The sequence below is a fragment of the Acomys minous genome (genome assembly GCF_964271855.1).
Source record: "Acomys minous genome assembly, chromosome: 7".
NCBI classification, from domain to species: domain Eukaryota; kingdom Metazoa; phylum Chordata; class Mammalia; order Rodentia; family Muridae; genus Acomys; species Acomys minous.
Window position 1 is genome coordinate 77099483 of NC_140488.1, and position 21367 is coordinate 77120849.

General features: G+C 41.3%; 2 protein-coding genes across 5 annotated transcripts in view; one reads left to right on the forward strand and one right to left on the reverse strand.

Annotated features, from left to right (window-relative positions):
- The window catches only part of OPHN1 (oligophrenin 1), a gene marked incomplete at its 3' end in the record, with an annotated part of 303761 nt that overhangs the window by 49817 nt on the left and 232577 nt on the right, over positions 1 to 21367 (forward strand). The window lies entirely within an intron of this gene.
- LOC311601822 (chromodomain Y-like protein) lies at positions 18407 to 20730 on the reverse strand. Its single transcript, XM_084789548.1, has one exon. The coding sequence runs from the start codon at positions 20559 to 20561 to the stop codon at positions 18693 to 18695; it is 1869 nt and encodes a 622-aa protein (XP_084645674.1). The 5' UTR covers positions 20562 to 20730; the 3' UTR covers positions 18407 to 18692.

Consider the following 21367-nt stretch of genomic DNA (forward strand, 5'->3'; position numbering starts at 1 on the left):
TCATTGACATTATTTGAATTTATAATATAAAACCATCAATACTGTTTTTGAAACTTTTCATTATCCCCAACAGAAACTATAAGCAATTAAACAATTCCCCCTTCCCTTCATATTCTAGTAACCTCAAATCTACTCATCTGTCTGTGTGTTTGTTGATTCTAGATATTTAATAAAATTAAAACAATATTTTCCAGGTTTATCCAAGTTGTATGTATGTAAAATGCCATTTAATGTTTTTCTTTTGTCTGTTCCTCCTCCTTTTTAAAAATAGTCCTGGATATCCTCAAACCCTCTAAGTAGCCAAATTGGCATTAAACATACAGAAATCCTGCTTCTGCTTCTTGAGCATTGGGATTAAAGGTGTGTACCACCATGCCCTGCCTTTCTTTTTTTTTTTTTTTTAATGCTGGGGATTGAACCTTAGGTCTTCATGTATGCTAGGCAAGTGCTGTCTCTCTCCCCCCCACCCCTGCCGCCCCTCTTTTCCTTTCTCCTCTCCTCTTACATTTTCTTGGGCTAGATTTGTTTTTTTTATTAAAGTTAAAAAATTTTCACATTAAATAGCCAAAACACTAAGAATGTAACATTTATATAATTCCTGATTGTGTCATGATTCTTCTTGCCATAGGTAATCTATTGTATATGTGTAATAATATAAATGTATATGTACAAAAATAAAATAATTTTAAAAATTCCTTATAAATTTTTTCATATTATTTCTACTATATTTACATCACCTTTTCTCTCCCCTTCTCATTCCAAGGTCTTCCATGCCCTGCCCCACATGCTCCCCCTCAAATTCATGTTCTCTTTTTCTTTAATTATTATTCTTATATACATATAAACATATAATATATACATATACTATTCTTATATACATATAAACATATAATATATACATATACATGAATAAATATACAAATACAACTGTTTGAGCCCATTTAATGTATTTGTTGTTAGGGTTGACCATGTCATTGATTGCCTATAGCTGGTCATGTAGGGGTGGGGCCCCATGACATTTCCTCCACCCATGTTGGCATGTCAACTGGTGTTGTCATCATTCGTGTCTTGTTTAGACAGCCATTTTGTTGCTATTTCATGGGGGATGCTTCCTTGTCATATATAGAAGACACAGTCTCATAGCTGACATCTAGGCCCTCTGGCTTGTGGAACCTTTCCACCTCCTCTTCCATGATGTTCCCTAACCCTTAGGTATAGATGGGATTTAGATGTATAAATTGGTTCTGGGCACCCCACAGTCCGTTGGTCTCTATATTCTGACCAGTTGTATGGCTTTCTGTAATTGTCTCTTTCTGCTGCAAAAAGAAGTTTCTTTGACAAGAGGCGAGTCACATTTATCTGCAAGTGTAAGGATACGTATTTAGAATGCATCTCTAGGGGGCTGGAGAGCTGGCTCAGAGGTTAAGAGCACTGTCTGTTCTTCCAAAGGTCCTGAGTTCAATTCTCAGCAACCACATGGTTGCTCACAACCATCTACAATATGATCTGGTGCCCTCTTCTGGGGTGCAGGCACACTTGCAGGCAGAACATATACATAATAAACAAACAAACAAACAAACAAACATTTTAAAAAAAGAATGCATCCCTATGTGCTTGGATTTTGACAGTCCATTTATAGTATGTTTTAGCCTGTAAATTTTGAGTTATTTGGGATTTGTTGTGCTTCTTGGTGTGTGTGTGTGTGTGTGTGTGTGTGTGTGTGTGTGTGTGTGTGTGTGTATACCTCCTCCTCCTCCTCCTCCTCCTCCTTTTCTTCTTGGGCTTTTTCAATATAAGGATTCCCTGTGCACCCCTGGCTATCCTAGAACTCACTCTGTAGGTCAAGCTGCTCGCAAATTCAGATATCCTTCTTTTCAGCCTCTAGAGTGCTGTAATTAAAGTTATAGATTCATGTTTAAAAATTAATTTTGGGATCATTATTTTATCCCATTCTTTCTTCAGATCTTTTTATACCTTTCTTAAGTTTTGATTTCTAAAAGTTCTATAATATGCATTCTGTTCTGATTAATGATGCTCCTTAGACTTGCTATTCTTTATCATATATATGTAATATTGTTCTCATTTTGTTCATGTATCATTTTCCTGATTCCCTTTAGTTCTGTGTATTTGTCATTAGTTCTTTTTATATATTTAGGACATTCATTTTGACATCTTTGTTTCCTAAATGTGGTAACTGGACTTTCTCAGGGGTGAGTTTTTGGTTTTTGTTAATTTATTCCTTTGATTTGACCATACTTGTTTTTTTTGTGTGATATGTAATATTTTTGTCATTAATTTTTAAAGATGTAGATCATTATAGACTCAGGATATTCTAAAGGAAAATCTGCACATACCACCACACAAATGTGCCATAAAGTCAAGATCATGATCTTTATAGAGGTTTTCTCTGGTCTTTTTACAAGGCAAACACCATCTCTCTGCCATCATCAGAAAATGGCTTGAATTATATTTCTACTTAATATTACTTACCAGAGCTGTGTTTATGGCTTGTTGTCCTAATCCATCCCAGGATGAACACAGTGGAGGCTATTAATTTTATTTTGAAATAGTTATTTTTGTTCAGTATATTCTGAACACTGTTTCTCCCCACCTTATCACCTTCCAGATCCTCCTTACCTCCTTACCCATTCAAATCCAAGCCTTCTTTTTCTCCATTAAGCAAACAAACAGATGCCAGGAGTGGTCACACATGCCTTTAATCTCTGCACTTGAGGCAGAGGCGGAGGCAGCGAGGCAGCGAGGCAGCGAGGCAGAGAGGCAGAGAGGCAGAGAGGCAGAGAGGCTGAGAGGCAGAGAGGCAGAGGGAGAGGCAGAGAGGCTGAGAGGCTGAGAGGCAGAGAAGCAGAGAGGCAGAGAGGCAGAGAGGCTGAGAGGCTGAGAGGCAGAGAGGCAGAGGGAGAGGCAGAGAGGCAGAGAGGCAGAGAGGCAGAGAGGCTGAGAGGCTGAGAGGCAGAGAGGCAGAGGGAGAGGCAGAGAGGCAGAGAGGCTGAGAGGCAGAGAGGCAGAGGCAGAGAGGCAGAGGCAGAGAAGCAGAGGCAGAGAGGCAGAGGCAGAGGCACTTGTATCATAAAACTGATGCAGTATCATCATCATTTAGTTTTCAGGCTTTGTATTTTGCTTGAGAGTACCCAGAACGCAGAGAGGGCAAGTGACTTGCTTACGGATATATAGGAAGTTATGCTGTAACCTAAGTTTGAATGCATCTCCCTGTTGCTTGTTGTATATTTCGTGATTATCAGGGGCCTAGTTCTCTCTCTGATATAGTAGTTTGCCTTAGAAATACTGTCTTGCTAAGTTCTTCCTGTTGCATGTATCAGATATATGCTAATAATATGCTCTCAGTGGGAAGAAAAGGAGGGAATAATTTGTGTGTGTGTGTGTGTGTGTGTGTGTGTGTGTGTGTGTGCGTGTGTGTGCGCGCGCGCACGCGTGCTATTTTGTTTTATTTTTTGCTGGTTCTGGGAATCAAACCAAGGCCTTGCACATGCTAAGTAAACATTCTAACAGTGAACCATACCCTGTCTCTTGAGTTTTTTTTTTTTTAAAGAAGATTTTACTCAAATTGGACAGGATGAATTGGATGGGTATAGGAATCAAAATCAATTAGTCACTTTATTGCCATGAGATTTTTGGGAAGTCATTTTAATTCTCTGAGCAGAATAGTTTTAGAAATAAAAAAATAGAAGTGAATTTTGTTTCATAAAACCATTTTAGCAGCTTTATGATATGAAATTATATTCCCTCTAAGTGTAGTGATGAGTACATGGCAGGGTTGCACCAAATACTATGCTTTGATTTAAATTTTTATTATATTCTTTGTGCAGAATAGTTTTAGAAATATAATAAATGGAAATAATTTTCATCTCATAGAGCTGATTTAGAGTAAGAAATGTTATCTAAGTATAGTGATGGGTACATGGGGGGATAAATTTGTACCAATATTACTTTTTTCTACTTTATTTTTATTTTGTTTGCTCATGTCTGTATTGGAGGGTGTGGGTCAAACATCAGCTTGTCGGTTCTCTCCTTACACTACATGGATCTGGGGAGTCAAAGTTATGTCATTAGGCTTGGCTCCAAGTACCTTTCCTTGCAGAGCCACGTATCCAGCCCTCTTTTCTACTTTTTTTTGGGAGTGGTCCACTGATACTCTTCCCTTCTCAGCTCAAGCCTTGCTTGTAATTATGGTGTATAAAATTAGAACAACACTGGTCTCTGGGGTGAGTTTGTGACTGAGGGAAAGGTAGCAGCTGGAAGCTGTAATTGTCCAGGCAGGCATTCCTGCTGCCTGCCTGAGAGCTGTTTGTGAAAAATGAAGCGATAGCTTCCTGTCAGCTTGTACATTCTGAGATGCTTGCTTCCTGTTGGTGGGTCCTTCAGAGACTGTAGTAAGCATGCCCCTGCTCATGTACCATACTGATCTCGTGCTAACCTTTCCAACATGCTAGACTCTTTAGTGCTTCTCCACACTGAAGTTTATTGTTTCTCTCTGCCTGGAACGTTTTCTTGATTGCCATGCCTGGAAACATGCTGACCTAGCCTTTAGCTCTGCGCTCACATGTCACTCTCTTGGAAGGTCTTGTGTGGGATCCTTCAGCATGTGATAACTGAGTTTAAATCCTGTTTTTCTCTAGTAGAGGTCATTGGAGGGCAGTGGTTAGTGATGGGGGCACATTGACTTATGCTTTGTACTATAAAAGTCTTGCCCGTGGAGAAGTACTGAACATGGAGGCGGTTGAAGTCCGTCGTGGGATGCGTGACCTTACTAATCAGCATCCTTACAGGTTTCCATGGTGGGAGTTAGAGAGAACATAGGTAAATCAGTTGTGGGCAGTTGAGAAGCCTGGAGTAGAACATTCTTCTGAATTCCAAAGATCATGGTCCCATCCACAATACAGGCCTAGTATGCTGTAGACCAATAAGGCTTTTGGTAATTGTGGAAGTGTTGTCTATGGGTTCCCATTAGCTACGCGTGATTGTTTAGCTCTTGAAATGGGGCTAATGTGACTCAAGAAGTGAATTTTTAATGCTTTTTTAAAAAACATTTTTCTTTATTAATTTATTTATTTGTTCATTGGACATCACAATTGCAATCCCACTCCCTCCCCCTCCTTCCTACTCTCCCACCACTTCCTCCATATTCCCGCCCCCCCACCCCGCTCACCAACCCACCTTGACACTATTAATGATACTTTGCTATCCTTGCAAACAGGAACCTAACACAACTGTCCTCTGTGAATTTTTAAAAATGTTAATGAATTTCTGTTTAAATAATAACATGTAAAAAACTAAACTCCCATCCTTAAGCAAATGCCTAGGGATTCTCTTTTGATTTTAAGTCAATTGATCCCTCAAATGCTCTTATTGTTCTAATTAACTGTTATTACATGTGAAACTTCAGGCAAATTTAATTTAGCACTTATTTGAGCAAGGAGTGATTCATAAATCAGGTATTGCTTAACCAGGAGAGGTTCAGAGAACTCCACCCAGCAATGTGGGCAGACCTTGTTTATAGAAAGAAGCAAAGAGGTGACATTACAGAAACAGCTGCTTGGTTAAGGATGTGGGGAGCCGTTTACTTTAAGTGGACTGGTCTGATCCATTTGCAACCTGTGATTGCCGAAGCTTAGCTGCTGTGGTTGGCTGAAACTCAACTACCTGTTACAAAAATAAAACCTAACTTTAGGTTACAGGTTATTTCTGTACTAAATTAGGTTGCAGTTCCCTGCTTATGAAGGCAGAGTTAAGTACAATTTAATTGAATATAGTTAGAGAATATGAAATCCATCTGGATGGAAACAGGAAAATGAACTCTTATCTGGGCATGGTGACTCAGAGCCTGTAGTCCAAGCACTTGGAGGGCAGAAGTAGAAGGGTTACTGTGAGTTCAAAGTCAGTCTGGACTACATAACAAGGGACTTGCTTCCCCCTGCCCCCCCAAAAAAGTCAAGTAAAAATTTCAACTCTTCCTTTTAAATAATATTCATTTGATTTCACGTGCATGAATGTTTTGGCTGCATGTATGTAAGAGTGCCACATGGGTGCCTGATGCCCAAGAAGGCCAGAAAAGGGAGTCAGATCCCTTGGAAACTAGTTCAACACAGTTGTAAGCTGCTCTGGGCGGTGCCAGGAATTGACCTCCAGTCTTTTGAAAGAGCAGTATGTACTCTAATGGCTGAATCACCACTCCAGCCCTCAGATGAACTTTTCTTTCTTCCTTTTTCTTCTTTCTCTCTCTCTCTCTCTTTCTCTCTCTTTCTTTCTTTCTTTCTTTCTTTCTTTCTTTCTTTCTTTCTGTTTTTCAAGACAGGGCTTGCTTTTTAGACCAGGCTGGCCTCCAATTTACAGAGATCCGCCTGCCTCTACCTCCCCTAGTGATGGGATTACAGACATGTGCCACTGTGCCGGACTCCAGATCAACTTTTCCAAAGACAGTTAATATGTATATATGTACATATATATCTTTAGCACAGGATATCATTATTTATATTTGGTAAGGTTATTGACATTACAAAAGTTGAAAGATTGAATATAACCAGTGCTTGTTATCATTATTTTTAAAATTGAATTTTCCACAATAAAAGATGAAACAGATTTTGATAAATGGTGGAAGGAAAATGTTATTGCTGTGGCTAAGACACAAATATGTTAAAATAATTATCACAAAGGAAGTTTAAACTCATAGGAATATTACAGTCTGGAAATCATCTCATTGAAGACATTTGCTATTGGACTGAAGGCATGAGAGATTACAAAAGCACTCAGTAGCCAAAGTGACTATTAGCATGTCAAGAAGTCTCAAACAATATCCATGACAATTGTTTTATGAATGGATGTTAGAGATCAATAAAAGGATAATTTATAGTTGTATTTGTTTTGGGTGACGGAAATTAAATCTGTGGTCTTAAATATGCCAAGAAAGATCTTATATATGTTAAAGCTTTGAATACTTCAGTATGCCTCTGTGAGGACTCTTTTATTGTAGAAGATAGGTAATTTTATTACAGAATAACAAAATACACTCTCAAGAGCAAGAGTGGGTAATGGACAAAGGGGATGTTGCAGAGGAAAACACTGTCACAGAGCAAAAGTAGACCATTGCATAGACCTACATTTACTATTTATTTTAACCTCTTGAGTAGACGGCTGTAATACCAGCACTCTGGAAGGCAGAGGCAGGTGGATCTCTGAAAGTAGGAGGACAGCTTGGTCTACAAAGTGAGTCCAGGACCCTGTCTCAAAGAACAAACAAACAAACAAAACCACAAAAAGAAAAAAAAAGAAATCTAGGGATTCAATTCCAAAGCTGTTTGTCAAAGGGACAGTGGTGTGTGAAGTGGTTTGAATTGGGTTTTGTAGATGAGGCATTAGCCTACTTTCAGAAATACATACTGCACTTAACCTTGATTAAATATCCTCCAGTCCTTTAGAGGGAACAAAAATGGATGGTAGATGGTCATACCAATGGAAAACACTGAATGCAGTGATTTACTTTAGGTAATTTAGCACGGTAGTTCAGAACTCTTATCTTGAATATAAGAAGACAGAAACAAAACTGGCTTAGGGCCAAAGACAGACATGAGACAGGAGCAAACAGTAAACCTGTGTACCTGCTCCTGTTTCACGGATAGGTAAGGCCACTTCTGTGTTTACTTTCCTAAGGGCCTATGTTTCCAGTGTTTAACTCAGGAGTGCTGACTTCAGCTGGCAATTCCTGGGAACTTTCTGCTGGTAGGAAAAGACAGCATGGTGCAGTGGGGGAAAAGGGCCTTTCCACAGAGACACTAATAGGTAGTTCTGAGGGCCCTGGAGGTAAGTTTTAATTAGTGTCTGTGTTGCCTTACAGAAGAAGAGGTCTATCTCATTTTCCCAATGGACTAGGCTGCCTTTGTAACCCATAATCTTTGATAACCTGCTCAGCTTCATTGAGTCTAGGGGCAAATTGTCTTAGAGACTGGCTTTCCTCATCTGGAAACAAATATGAATGTAGGAAAAAAATGACATCCATAAATTATCCATCTCAGAAGTGCTGAGAGCTGAATGCCTGCCTTCCGAGGGAGATGAGTCTCTGGATGAAGCTCTTTAACAGGTTATTTTTGCATCTGATTTACACATTCCATTTTTCTGGAGGGCTGTGGGCAGGCAGAGTAATGGAGGTAATATCTACTTCCCAGAGAGTTAACTACAGAGTTAGTAGTCTGGGAGACAAACAAAAGGAGGAAGGATCATTGCAACTTTGAAAAGATCTCAGGAGGCCATATCAGGGAATGATTTTAGTGGCTGCCATGATCAAGTAGAAAGCTCATTGTACTACCTGTGGCTTCAAGCTACGCCTGTGGCTCTCCCATCAATGATAACAGTGATGGTCAAGATGGAGGTCAGCTTGGCCTGAGGACTTCTTCATTCCAGAGAGAGAAAGGAAGAGGAACAGGAAGAGGAGAGGCTGCAGGGGAGGGAAGAAGGGCCATCTGAGGCTCTGATATGGGAGTTCTATCTTTTGGCTTTGTAAGCCCTCTTGCACCTGGTGTCCTATCTTGTCCCTTTAGGGGCAAGGAATCTTAGAAGTAGGCTTGCTATTTGGGTAGTTTTTTCCTCACTGAAAACTTGCCAGCAGATATAGCATTTTATTGGCCAATTTAAAAGGAAACAGCTGGGGATTTTGAGTCACCCTACAAGGCTACAGGAAACTAGCACAGGCACCCATAGCTTTAGCTTCCTTTTTGTCTCCTCTGTTCCTTCTGCAGGTTCCAGTTCCAGAAAACTAAATATTCTATATGCAAGAGGTGAGATACTTGTCTGTTTTCTAGTGATAGTATGAAAATAGCTAGTTTTTGTCATTTACCTGTGGGTTTTCTATTAAGTTGAAGGAGTTCCCCATTGGTATTCTTTGTAGTCAGATTCCTTGGATAGAATCATATGCTTTCTTCTTTAGCCTATTGACGGGATGGTTTGCATTGATTTTTAAGTGATAAACCACCTCTACATACCTGACATATATAGCACACTTGGTTGTGATATGTAATTTGTTTTGTACTTTGTTTGATTCAGCTACTAATATTTTGATAGTATTTTTTGATATTTTGACATTTTTGCTAGTAATTTTGCATTTATATTCATGGGACCTATTGGAGTTCTCTCCCCCCCCCTCCCTTCCTTCCTCCCTCCGTCCTTCCCTCCTTTTCTCTCTGTCTCCCTCCCTCCCTCTGTCCTCCCCCACTTTCTGACAGGGACTTAATGTTTAGATCAATCTGGCCTTGAACTCATACTTGTCCTGCTGCAACCTTTCATGCTCTGGGATTGTTGCTGTATACTTGTAAATCTAGCAAAGTAGTCTAATTTCCCTTTCCTGTAATGCTTCCCAAACTGTCTTTTTATACCTCAAGTCACTCCTTTTAAGAGCATTGAGTTGATTTACATAATGCTACTGGACTAGTTTGTAAACATCAAGTACTTAATGTATATATACACAGAGATAATTGTAGGCATTGTTCTAATTACTTTATCCATGTTAACTTATTTATTTATTTATTTATTTATTTATTTTTTCTGAGGCAGGGTTTCTCTCTGTAGCCTTGGCTGTCCTGGACTCTGTAGATAAGGCTGGCCTCAAACTCACAGGGATCTGCCTGCCTCTGCCTCCCAAGCACTGGGACTAAAGGTGTGCGGCACCAAGCCCGGCCATGTTAATTTATTTAATACTCACAAGAAAACCTTTAAGATTGGTGCTATTTGGACAGTAAACTATGCCAGGAGGCTTGTGTCCCAGGAGGACATGGAAAATGATTATACCTAAGAGGCTAACCATTGCTGAACAGAAAGGGTGTCTCAGTTTTTCTTTGTAAAAGCAGAAATGTTGTGTTAGTCAGGGTCCTTTTAAGGAACTAAACTAATGGAATCCAAAATGGGAGTTGTTGACTGGTTTAGAAGAAATGGTCTGAGAAATCCAACAATGGCAGTCATAGGGCATGAAGGCTGGGAATCTGGTAGTTGTTCAATCCATGAGGCTGGGCGTCTCTCTGGTACTGAAGTCTGAGAAGATTCCTGGAGAGCTGCTAGTCTTTAGTGACATTGGAATCCTGGAGAAATTGGCAGCCACAGGATAGGCGGACTTGCCAGCGAGAGTGAGGGCAAGCAGGCAAAAGGCAGAAGGTTCTTCTTTCATGTCCTTTGATGTGTGCTGCCACCAGAAAGTGTGGCCCCAGTTTATGGAGGGTCTTTCTTCAGATAATATGATTAGGAAACTCCCTCACAGGACTGCCTAGTGGCTTGCGTCCCAGATATTCTAAATGTACTTATGTTGACAACCAAGGTCGGCCAGCACAGATGTGTTTGAATTGAACCTTGGGTTAAACAGTGAAACCCTTTGAGGTGAAGAAATGGCTCAGTATGTAAGAGTTATTTGCTGTGCATATCTATGAAGACCTGAGTTCAGATCCTAGGAATCCATATAAAAAGCCAGGTGTGTAAAGAACAGTGTGGTGTGGAGACAGGAGGATTGTTGGGGATGGATGGCCACTAGCCTGTCTCTAAATTTAGTGAAGAGATCCTGTTTCAAAAGAATAAGATTAAGGGTGGTAAGATGGACACTTGCCATCTTTCTTTGTTCTCTGCACACATGTATGCATATAACACACACACACACACACACACACACACACACACACACACACACACACGAACTTGCTTGCACATGCATACAAAAAGGGAACCTTGGAAGAGCCAAAAGGGCACACTGCTTAGTGCTGTGGCTCATCATGCCTCTAATTTCAACGTTAGGGAGACTGAGGTAGAAAGATTTCTGGGAGTTTGATTCCAGCCTGAGTTACGTAGTGGATTCCAGGGCAGTCAGGGCTATAGAATTATACCATGACTCCAAAACTGAGAAGAAAAAGTCACAAAAACGGGTTGTTACCCTATCGAATCTTCCAAATGAAAAACTTCCAAACCGCAGCCCATGACTGTTATTATTAGATAATAGGAAAAGAAATGGAGGCGGCCTGTAAGTGAAACACTATTATAGATAGCTTTTGACAGTGGTATTTTTAGATTCACATTGTATTTGTACTACACAATAATCGTGCGACTTAGGATTAGTGAACTTATTTTCTCTAAGCATTACTTTCTTAACCTGGAAAGTGAAATTCTATCTTCTTAAATGGGCAAATTGCAGGAGCCATTTAGATTTAGATTCTAGGTCTCTTTTAGCTATTGTTTTGTTGAGGCAGAGTCTCACTAAAGGGGCCAGGCTGGCCTGGAGCTTTTTGTGTAACTCAAGTGGGCCCCAAACTATGGATCCTCCTGTCACTGCCTTCTAAGCGCAAGAATTGCAGTAGTTTACTACCATACCTAGTTTATAAAAATGTAATATTTATTTCTGAGGTAGTCTCACTGTCTAGTTTGTATAGTTCTGGCTAATCTGAAATGTACCACATTAAACCTACAAAATTCCTACAAAATAATTCTCCTACAAAATAAAACACAGAATAAACGAAGACTGACACTTTGGTAGCATGAATTCATAAATGAGATTACGCTCATAAAAGTGTCTGACACTAAAGTAAATATGGTATAGTAAGAATCCTATAAGAGTGTAGAGTTTAGTGTTAGTATTATAGAAAGCTGTGACATGGTAATTGCCTGACTCTTCTGTTCTATTCCTCTAGGCAGGCAAAGTTTGAAATTCACAGTTTTCCTGGATTATCAACCACATTTATAAAGAGAATACATTTGAGAAAAGAGTACATGATCTCCGAAGGTAGATAGTCTTGAAGACAATGACTTATGGGCAGTGACAGAAACAGTGCACACTACTCCTGTGTTTTACCACTCAGCCACATCTCCAGCCCAAATCATTTCTTAATGTAAGTAACTAATGATCAGTTCTTATTGCCCAGGTCTTGGAATAGTGTATTTTTTTTTTCAGAATAACTGAGTTGTCACCTGATTTTTAAATGCATCCATCTCAATAGAAGTATCCCTACTAAGTCAGTAGCCATACAAGAAAGATAAAAAAAAAACCACTTTGCTATAAAAACATAGAAGTAGCTGTGAAAAAATACAGTATACACATATTTAGATATAATTCATATGAAACAAGTCACCCATCAAAACTGTGCAATTCCATGGCTTTTAGTATATTCACAAATGTTTACAACCATTTACTACAGTCAGTTTTAGAGCATCTGATACCCAATAAGAAGTCACTTTTCAATTAGCAGTCTCCCTCTCCCCTCCCTCCTTTTCTCCCTTCCTTCTGCCTCCCTTTCCATTCACTGTTCTTTTTCCTGTTTCTGTCCAACACCCCTCCCTGCTTCTTCCCCTCTCTTAGAGATCAAACCTTAGGGTTTGATCAAATGCTAGGCAAACTTTCAAACTTCAGGCAAGCTCTCACTCTAACCTTTCCATTTTATTGAAATAGGAAAATACTTCATCCTGAAAGCATTTGGCCCCTTGTTCTTGCCATAGATAGCTTAACAATCAAATATGAACGGGGGGGCGGGGGGACGGAGGGAGGGAGGGAGGAAAAGAGAGAGAGAGAGAGAGATTAAGCCATGTTTATCAGCTAGAAACTCAAGTTATTGAATGTCAGGAGCATGTTCAGATTTTATTGGTCTGCATTCCATCGCTGACAACACGCCTTCCACTCCAGAACCGCCCTCTATCTTGCCTCTGTCCTCTGCAGTTTCCACTGCTGGTTTCTTAAAGTGAGTTCACATTCTTGCAGACACCCAGATGCAGTTGCCAGATTTCCTGATGCAGTTAGAAAGGTTTCCCACTTTCTCTAGTTACTGCCATGCAAGATTTAAACCTTTCAGAGTTTAGGTGGATTTCTGCAGAGCTTGAATAGAACCAGGCTGAATAATCCATAGAGAAAAGTATTCACTCAGATTCTTCCGCGTGATTCTGGTAACAGATTCAGCTCCTTGGGGCCCAGGATCAGGGTGTGTGTAGATAAGGTCAGGCTGTTCAGGCCAGATGCATAATTATACACCCTAGGTTTTGACAGACTGGTTTATTAGAGGTAGGAAATACTAAGGATAGCTTGAAGTTTTGTTTGTACTTTGAGATAGACATCTGGTGTTCTACTTCATTGTTGCTTTTGAAACTCTGGTTATCCCTGCCTTGGCTACAGGCATTGTTCATTGCTTAGGTCATTGTAGTGGTTTTGTTTGTTTGTTTTTGTTTTTGTCAAAAGTGATATATTGGCTTTGTTTGAATAACCATGAATTTAAAATATCTACCAGTGAAGCATAAAGAAACCCGAGGCTTTGAAATCACATAATTTCATTAATGTTCTTATTAATTTGCATGTTTGTTTGATAGCTATGTAGGGTTTTGCTATGTATCTGGTCTGAAACGTGATCCTCCTGTCTCAGGCGCTTGGGTGCCATAATGCTTGGCAAATTCTTTGCCTTTGACATCTATTTTGCTGATTTCTCAATCACAGTGTTCTAGAATGATATCTTAAGTTGTATCACTTGTGATGCAACTAGAGACAATAACATTAGGTGTATTTCTTCAGTCTCAAAAGAAAAAAGAATCACCTGTCCTCTCATTTGTGGGTCCTAGATGTTATGAGTTCTTAAAATCATGTAGGTACTGATGAGATGAATATAGAAGTGAAACTGTTTGTGGATCAAAGTGGACTAATGGGAGGGGAAAAGGTGGATAGAGGGATATGGAAGATATGTTCAAAGTACATTATATGTGTGCTTGAAAGTGGCCTTATGTGACTGTGTATAATAAAAGAAAATACTGAAAGAGTGGGCTGTGTCCAGCCCCATTGGTTGGCCTGGGCAAATATAGTGTCTTAGTTAGGGTTTCTATTGCTATGAAGGACACCATGACTATGGCAACTCTTATTTTTTATTTTTATTTTTATTTTTTTGACTATGGCAACTCTTATAAAGGAAAACATTTAGCTGGGGCTGGCTTACAGTTGAAAGGCTTAGTCAATTATCATTATGGTGGAAAGCAAGCATGGTGGTGTGCTGGCTGACACGGTGCTGGAGAAGGGGCTGAGAGTTCTACATCTTGATCTATAGGCAGCAGAAGGGGACTGTGAGTTATACTGGGCATAGCTTCAGCATGTCTGACCTCAAAATTCACCTCCACAGTGACACACTTCCTTTAAGAAGGCCACACCTCCTAATGATACCACTCCCTAAGGCCAAGCATTCAAACACACGAATTTATGGGGCCCATTTCTAGTCAACCCACCATACATAGTAACTACATGGTTGTATTGCTGTAAGGATAGAAACTGCTTCTTTGAAGTGATGTCTTTCAGATGCTTGTGGCTTTTTAGATATGTGTACCTTTGGGGACTTGGGAAGTTTTATGAATCGTTAAAGTGAACACAAACCCAACTCAAAGATAATTAATGCATGCTTTTTCCTAATATATGGAATATAGATTTTATATATGTATATATGACATGAAAGTAAAAGGGAATAATTTGAGAGTAGAAAGGGAAACAATACGAGGAGGAAGAAAAAGCCAAGAGAGGGTAACGAGGGGGGGATAAAAGAGCAATATATGTGATTTGTATGTATTAAAGTGCCATAATGAAATCTGTCATTTTGTATAATGTATATATACTAATAAGAAATAACTTTTTCACAAAACTTTGCTGAGTATGTTGGTGTATACCTGTGACTCCAGATTTTGGGAGACTATGGCCGTGGGTCACACATTTGAGGCTAGCCTGGACTACATAGACAAGCCCTGTCTCAAGAAACTGAGAGAATGGTGGCGTGTTAAATCTATAAGGGAGGTTTGTTTAACTTTTCTTCTTCTCTCATACATTACATGCTGACGGCAGTTTTGCCTCCCTCCACTCCTCTTAGTCTCTCCCTTCCTATACCTCCTCTGTCCCCTAGATCCACTCCTCCTCTGTTTCCCTTCAGAAAAAAAAAAGAAAGAAAAAAGAAAGATCAGGCCTCACAGGGATCTCCACTGAACATGGCCTAACAAGATACAATAAGACTGGACACAAATCCTCATATCATGGCTGGACAGGGTAACCTAGTGGGAGGAAAAGAGTCCCGAAGTGTAGGCAAAAGAGTCCAAGGTACCCCTACTCCCACTGTTGGAAGTTCCACAAGAACGCCAAGCTATACAACCACAATATATATGCAGATGACCTAGCTCTTATCCGTACAGGTTCTGTGTTCGTGGTTTTAGTCTCTGTGAGCCCTTATGAACCCTGCTTATTTGATTCTATGGGCTGTGTTTTCATGGTGTCTTTGACTCTTCTGGCTCCTATAATCCTTTCTCCCCCCTCTTTTGCTGGGTTGCCCTGGCTCCACCTAATGTTTGGCTGTGTGTATCTGCATCTGTTTATATAAGGTGCTGGATGAAGCCTCTCTGATGACAGTTGGGCTAGGCATCAATCTGTGTGTATAGCAGACTATCATTAGGAATCATTTCATTGACTCCCCCCCCCCCCATCAGCCATGTTTGGTCTATCCTGAGTCTCTGAGCTATCCAGCTTCTGGGTCCTGGCCATGTAGGCAATATCAGACATGGCCTCCCTCTCGTCCTCTCGTGGTGTGGGCCTCAAGTTGGACCAGTCCCTGGTTGGTCACTCTCATAAGTTCTGTGCCACCGTTACCCCAGAACATATTGCAGGCAGGACAAATCGTAGGTCGAAGGTTTTGTGCTTGGGTTGATGTCTGAGTCCCACTGCTAGGAGCCTTGTGTAGTGAGAGAAGATGGCCATTTCAGGCTCTGTATCCTCCAGTAATAGGAGACTGCACTAGGGTCACTCTCGTGGATTCAAGAGTTTCCACTGCATTAGGTTTCTACATTGCCTACAAATGTCTCCCAGTTTCTGTTGTTTTTCCCAGTACTCACTGCCTCCATTTCTTCCCCCAATCCGGCCTGATCCCTCTTGTTCCCATCCCTACCCACTTTCAGTCTACCTGCAAAATCTATTGTTTTTCCTCTGCCCAGGGAGATTCAAGCACACACAGCCCCTTTGAGCCCTCCTTGTTACTTAGCCTCTCTGGGTCTGTGAATTGTAGCATGACTGTCCTTTACTTAACAGGTAATGTCCACTTATAAGGGAGTACATACCATGTGTGTCTTTTTGAGTCTGGGTTATCTCAATCAGGATTGTCTTTTCTAGTTCCATCATTTTGCCTGTAAATTGCACGATGCCATTTTTAAAACAGCTATAAGGGAATTTTAATAGTAAATACTCTTCTTAAACAAGCCACAGAGAGCAAAACCAGAAAAGGCAGAGGACAGGCTCGTGAAGTACATGCACTGTTATATTTGGAGGCATTCCAGAAGAAAGAAAATAGGAATAGAGTTCTCTGAGCACTGAATAAAAAGCGCAGTTCTCAGCAATGATTAGCTGGGGAGAGAGGTGGCCAAGGAGACAAAACTGTGTTAATAGGAGGCTGGATCAAAGAACAATAGAGTCCACTGAGAAATGAACTGGCAGAGAAACAGCAGTAAAATGATAGAGAAAACAAAGACATCTGCATAAATGGAAGCACAGCATGCTCATCAGTATACTCAATAAACATTCTGACTAGGGCTGGAATGTGGCTCAGTTGTAGAGAGCTTGTGCAGCAGTAGGCAGGCGATAAGAGAATGGAAGCCTCTCAGGGTCATCTCAGAAGGATGCTAAATGCGCCCTTTGAAATTAGCAGATCAATGCAGGACAGGAATCAGTGTAATGTATGACTTTACATAAGAAGAAACTGAGGCCAAGAAAGGGACTATGACCTTACTGAAGCTGTATCCCAGGCCAGAACTCTTACCGTCAACCTCACATGCTTTCTCCAAAATTCTCTCTGTATACTATACATGGTATTAGTTGCACAAGAAAAAAAAATCTGATGTCCCCACAATTAAATTCTGAATTGTGTTAATCACAAACAACTGGCAATATAAGCTTAACGTGTCTCTCACTGCTATTAATTTATATGCACTAACAACCTTTCAGGGTGTTTTTCAGTGCTAAGTGTGGTAATGTATACTTCCAGTTCAAGTACTAAAAGACTGATGTAGGAGGATTATGAGTTTCAGGTAGCCTAGGTTATAAAGTAAATAACTCCCTGTCCTAAAAATATATTTAAAGGTATACCTGCTTAATCTAGTGTATTTAAGGACCGGTATCAGTATAATTTGGGGGGAAATTACTAAGCTTAAGCATCTCCAATAAGCGGTTTTACTTTCTGGATAGTCAGTTTGAGTTAACATTTATCTGGTAGCCATCAAGAGGCTGTATTAGATACAGGGAATATAAATGATGTCCATTTCTGCCCATTTTCCAGAAAATGGCAGAATTTCATTCTTTGTGTCTTAGAGCATTAACTGTCAAATACAAGGTAATTCTAAAAGTTCTATAATTAATAGCGTGTGAAAAGAATTTTACCTGACGAAATAAATTTTATTCTAAGTGATACTGAAGTTACATGTTATGAACATAAATATCTTTTGGTGCAATATACCAATTTTATTTCCATATAGCGAATTAAGACTGTATATAAAGTAATATTTTCACTGTAATTAATAGCATGCAAAACTAATATTTACCTTATTAACTAAAATATAGACTAAGTTAACCCAAAATCACAGTCCAGGAACTTCAAGGTTGTCTGGTACAATACACCAGTCATCTTTACAAATAGCAAACCTAGATTTTGTATAAATAATTTTCACCCACCAACAAGAAGCAGTTAATCCTTAATAGGGTGAGACAGATTTAAAACGCACTAGAACTAACTTTTAACTTTGCCACTCCCACTTAAGCTACTCGGTTATGCACTGGTACTACAGTTTAAAGTCGCTTACAAAGACAGAGGTTTCTTCATGTTAACTGGGTATAAACTGGACATATATAACAAAGGGTGAGCCAGCCAATATTTCAACATGAAATCTATGTGCATGTTGAGATTTTTTTTTTAAACCAGAAATATTTTTTCCTAAAAGCTCCCCCCTTTTATTGTTTTAGAATTTCCCATTCTTAGGGTATTTTTACCTCTTTTCCTGGAGACAAAATAAATGTCTCAGATCTTTACATATCTCTGTTTAGAAGGGGATATGATCCTGGCTAATATCCCCTTGACTCTCTGTTCTGAAAGGAAAATAAGTAAAGAACACAAATATTATGTAGGGAGCCCCGATGAGACTTGATAGACTGAGGTCAGATGTTAGGGGAGGAGGGCTCACCCTTTCTGAGGACGAGGGGAGAGAGGAGGTGGGATGAGCAAGGAAGGGTAGGTTGGGAGGTGATGAGGGGAGGGGCTACAATTAGGATGTAAAGTGAACAAATTAAAGAGAAAGCAAAGAAACACCTCCCCCCCCAAATCACATCAGAAGGGGGAAACAACAACAACAACAAAAACCAACCAAGAAACCAAAAATCATTCCCTATTTTTTATGTTACCCCAAATGAATGACACATTTTCACTATGGTAGTAGCCAAAGAAGCGCGCACCATTACCTTTTCATTCTTATTTGTATAAAGATGTAAGCTAAGGGTATTGACTAAAGGTACTCTGCAGTTAGTCACTCTAAAGTCCCAGTTCTTCAGACAGCTTGGGTGCTCCAGTCCTGCTTCCTGGACTGAGCTACTGGTGAGCTTGTTTCAGGCTTGAAGGGCACGGGTTCTGCTTAACCAGTCCCAGGGCCCTCAGTGGCAGTCCAGCCAATCAACACTGGATTTTCTTCTCCAAGTATCTCAAAATGGCATTCACCCCGTCTGCAGAGCCCCAGATAGCCTTCAGCACTGTGCACTCCCTCTCATTGGCCTGCTCCAATTGGAACTTGGTGTTAAAACGCACTAGGGCTTTCGACTCTGTCAGGACGAGTGCATTACAGGAGGCGAGCTCCTTGATTCGAATCATGACTTCCTGGGTGAAAGTCTGTGGCCAAAATACCTGGGAGACCAGGCCCTTCTCATAAGCCGCCTGTGCTGTCAGCTTCTGCCCGTTGAGTAACATTTCATAGGCAGAAGCTTCTCCCATAATCCTGGGAAAGGTAAAGCTGGAACAGCCATCTGGACTCTGGCCAAAGTGGACATAGGGTGTTTGAAACCAAGCCTTTTCATGAGTCCAAACCACGTCACAAAGAGGCAACATAGAAGCTCCCAGTCCGATTGCTGGGCCATTGACTGCTGCAATAAGAGGCTTCTCAAACTGAATGAAAGTATTCACAAAGCTTTTGATGGCTTCTGCCATCTTGATGCTTTCTCTTTTCTTGTCCACCAAGAGACGCTGCTTAAAGTAATCAAAGTCAAGGCCAGAACAGAAGACATGGCCAATGGCACCAAGCAGTACCAGTTTGCTGTCATCAGCAGCAGCCTTGTTCAGAGCATTCTGAATTTCGTTCATCACTTCCAGGTTAAGTGAGTTATCTTTTGATGACTTTGTGCATAAGAAGATGTGGGTGAAGCCATCTTGCTTCCTCACCACGATATCTTTGAATCTGGAGGACCCTTCTGTCAGCCTTACACTGAAATGGAGCTGCTTTCCAGGAGGCTTTTTCTTGATAGTCAGTGGCTGTTGCTGGGCCATCTCTCTTGTAGGGCCAGTGTTCACGTTCGTTGTTTCTGTAACTGGTTGTCCCATGTCCGTTGACAGAGACTGTCTTGTGGTAGTGCCGTTTTTGGTAAGTGGCAAGCTTGCGGCCGTGGCTCTGGTCACTAGGCCAGATGGGACTTGAGTTTTCCTGGCAGTGGCTACAGCTGTGGCAGGTATTTTGTCAACAGCCAAGCATGTGGCCCTGGCTTTGGTCTTCGGGCCAGACAAAGACTGAGGTTTTTTGGTCATGGCCGAGTGCATAGTCATGGCTGTGGTCCCTGGGCCTGATGAAGCCCGTTTGTTCCTGGCAAGAGCCAATCGCGTGGACTTGGATGCGGTCACTGAGCTAGACGAAGCCTGGGTTTTCCTGGCGCTGGGCACGCGTTTGTCCATGGCTGTGGTCCCCAGGCCCGAGAAAGACTGGCGCTCCTTCGCGAGGGTGGAGCGCATAGCCGTGGCTATGGATGCGGTCACTGAGCTAGACGAAGCCTGGGTTTTCCTGGCGCTGGGCACGCGTTTGTCCATGGCTGTGGTCCCCAGGCCCGAGAAAGACTGGCGCTCCTTCGCGAGGGTGGAGCGCATAGCCGTGGCTATGGATGCGGTCACTGAGCTAGACGAAGCCTGGGTTTTCCTGGCGCTGGGCACGCGTTTGTCCATGGCTGTGGTCCCCAGGCCCGAGAAAGACTGGTGCTCCTTCGCGAGGGTGGAGCGCATAGCCGTGGCTACTGTCGCTAGGCCCGAGGCCTGCGGGGTTTCTTGTGGATTTCTACGGGTCTCAACTTTCTCTTGGCGGCTCAGTAAAGCACCCTTGGCATGCTCTGTGTCTGCTTGCTCTGTGAGCATATCGTGGTGACCCTGTTCACAAGCTCGTTTCTTAGGGCCCCTAGCCGGAGAGTCTGGCACCCGCTTCGTTTTCTTAAGTGCAGGGCGCCCTGGACCGCGGGTCTCCACGCCGGAAGGCATGGAGGCCTTCTTCTTGGCCTTGGAGAGGTTGGGCATAGTTGCGGAACTTCAGTTCCTATTTGAAAGCTAGTCTTTGGACCTGGTGGTCTTAGGAAGGGACCTTTGGGGAAAGGCAGGTATTGGCTGACCTGAGGATCGATGAGCTCTCGGCTGTTGCAGGCGGAAGGTCCTGCGTGCAGCGTCTAAGTCGCCGGGCCGTCGCTCTGCTGAGGTCACAGACCGGATGTGTTCCTCTCAGCAGAGTCTACTTCCGGTTCGCAGGTGATGTCCTAGCTGTTCTATCCTCTCCAAGGGGCTGGACTAATCTGGCTTCCGTTCCTTGTTTTTCCCTTCCTCAGTGGTTTTTTTTTTCTCTAAGCCACCTTAGTGTTTTGCATCTGTACTAACTTAAGCAGTTGAGAGAGAGGAACCAGTGAAAAGAAACAACTATTTCTCTACTCAAGACAACAGTAACGAACCGAAAAAGCTCATCTCTTTTACTCATGTTTGTTTGTCCAGAGGTACCACATTTATTCATTTGTCAATTCATCTAATTGAGGAAAATTTGTTGCTTCGAAGGGGTCTAATTCATGAATAATGCAACTATAAATTTTTTTGTGCAGATATATTTTAAAAGTTTTGACCACTTTTGTTGCCTAGAAATATTTTAACTAAACATTAGCATACAAAACAATGAGTAAAATAAAAATTAAGTTGTTCCCATTGTGCATGGCATGGATTTGGCAAAGTATGACTGCCTCACCAAAGTGTCCATCATCTTTGCCATGCTGCCATTCTCTATCAGTTCAACTTTAGTAGGTATGCCACCCAAGTGCCCACTAGTCATACATTTTTAATGTGAT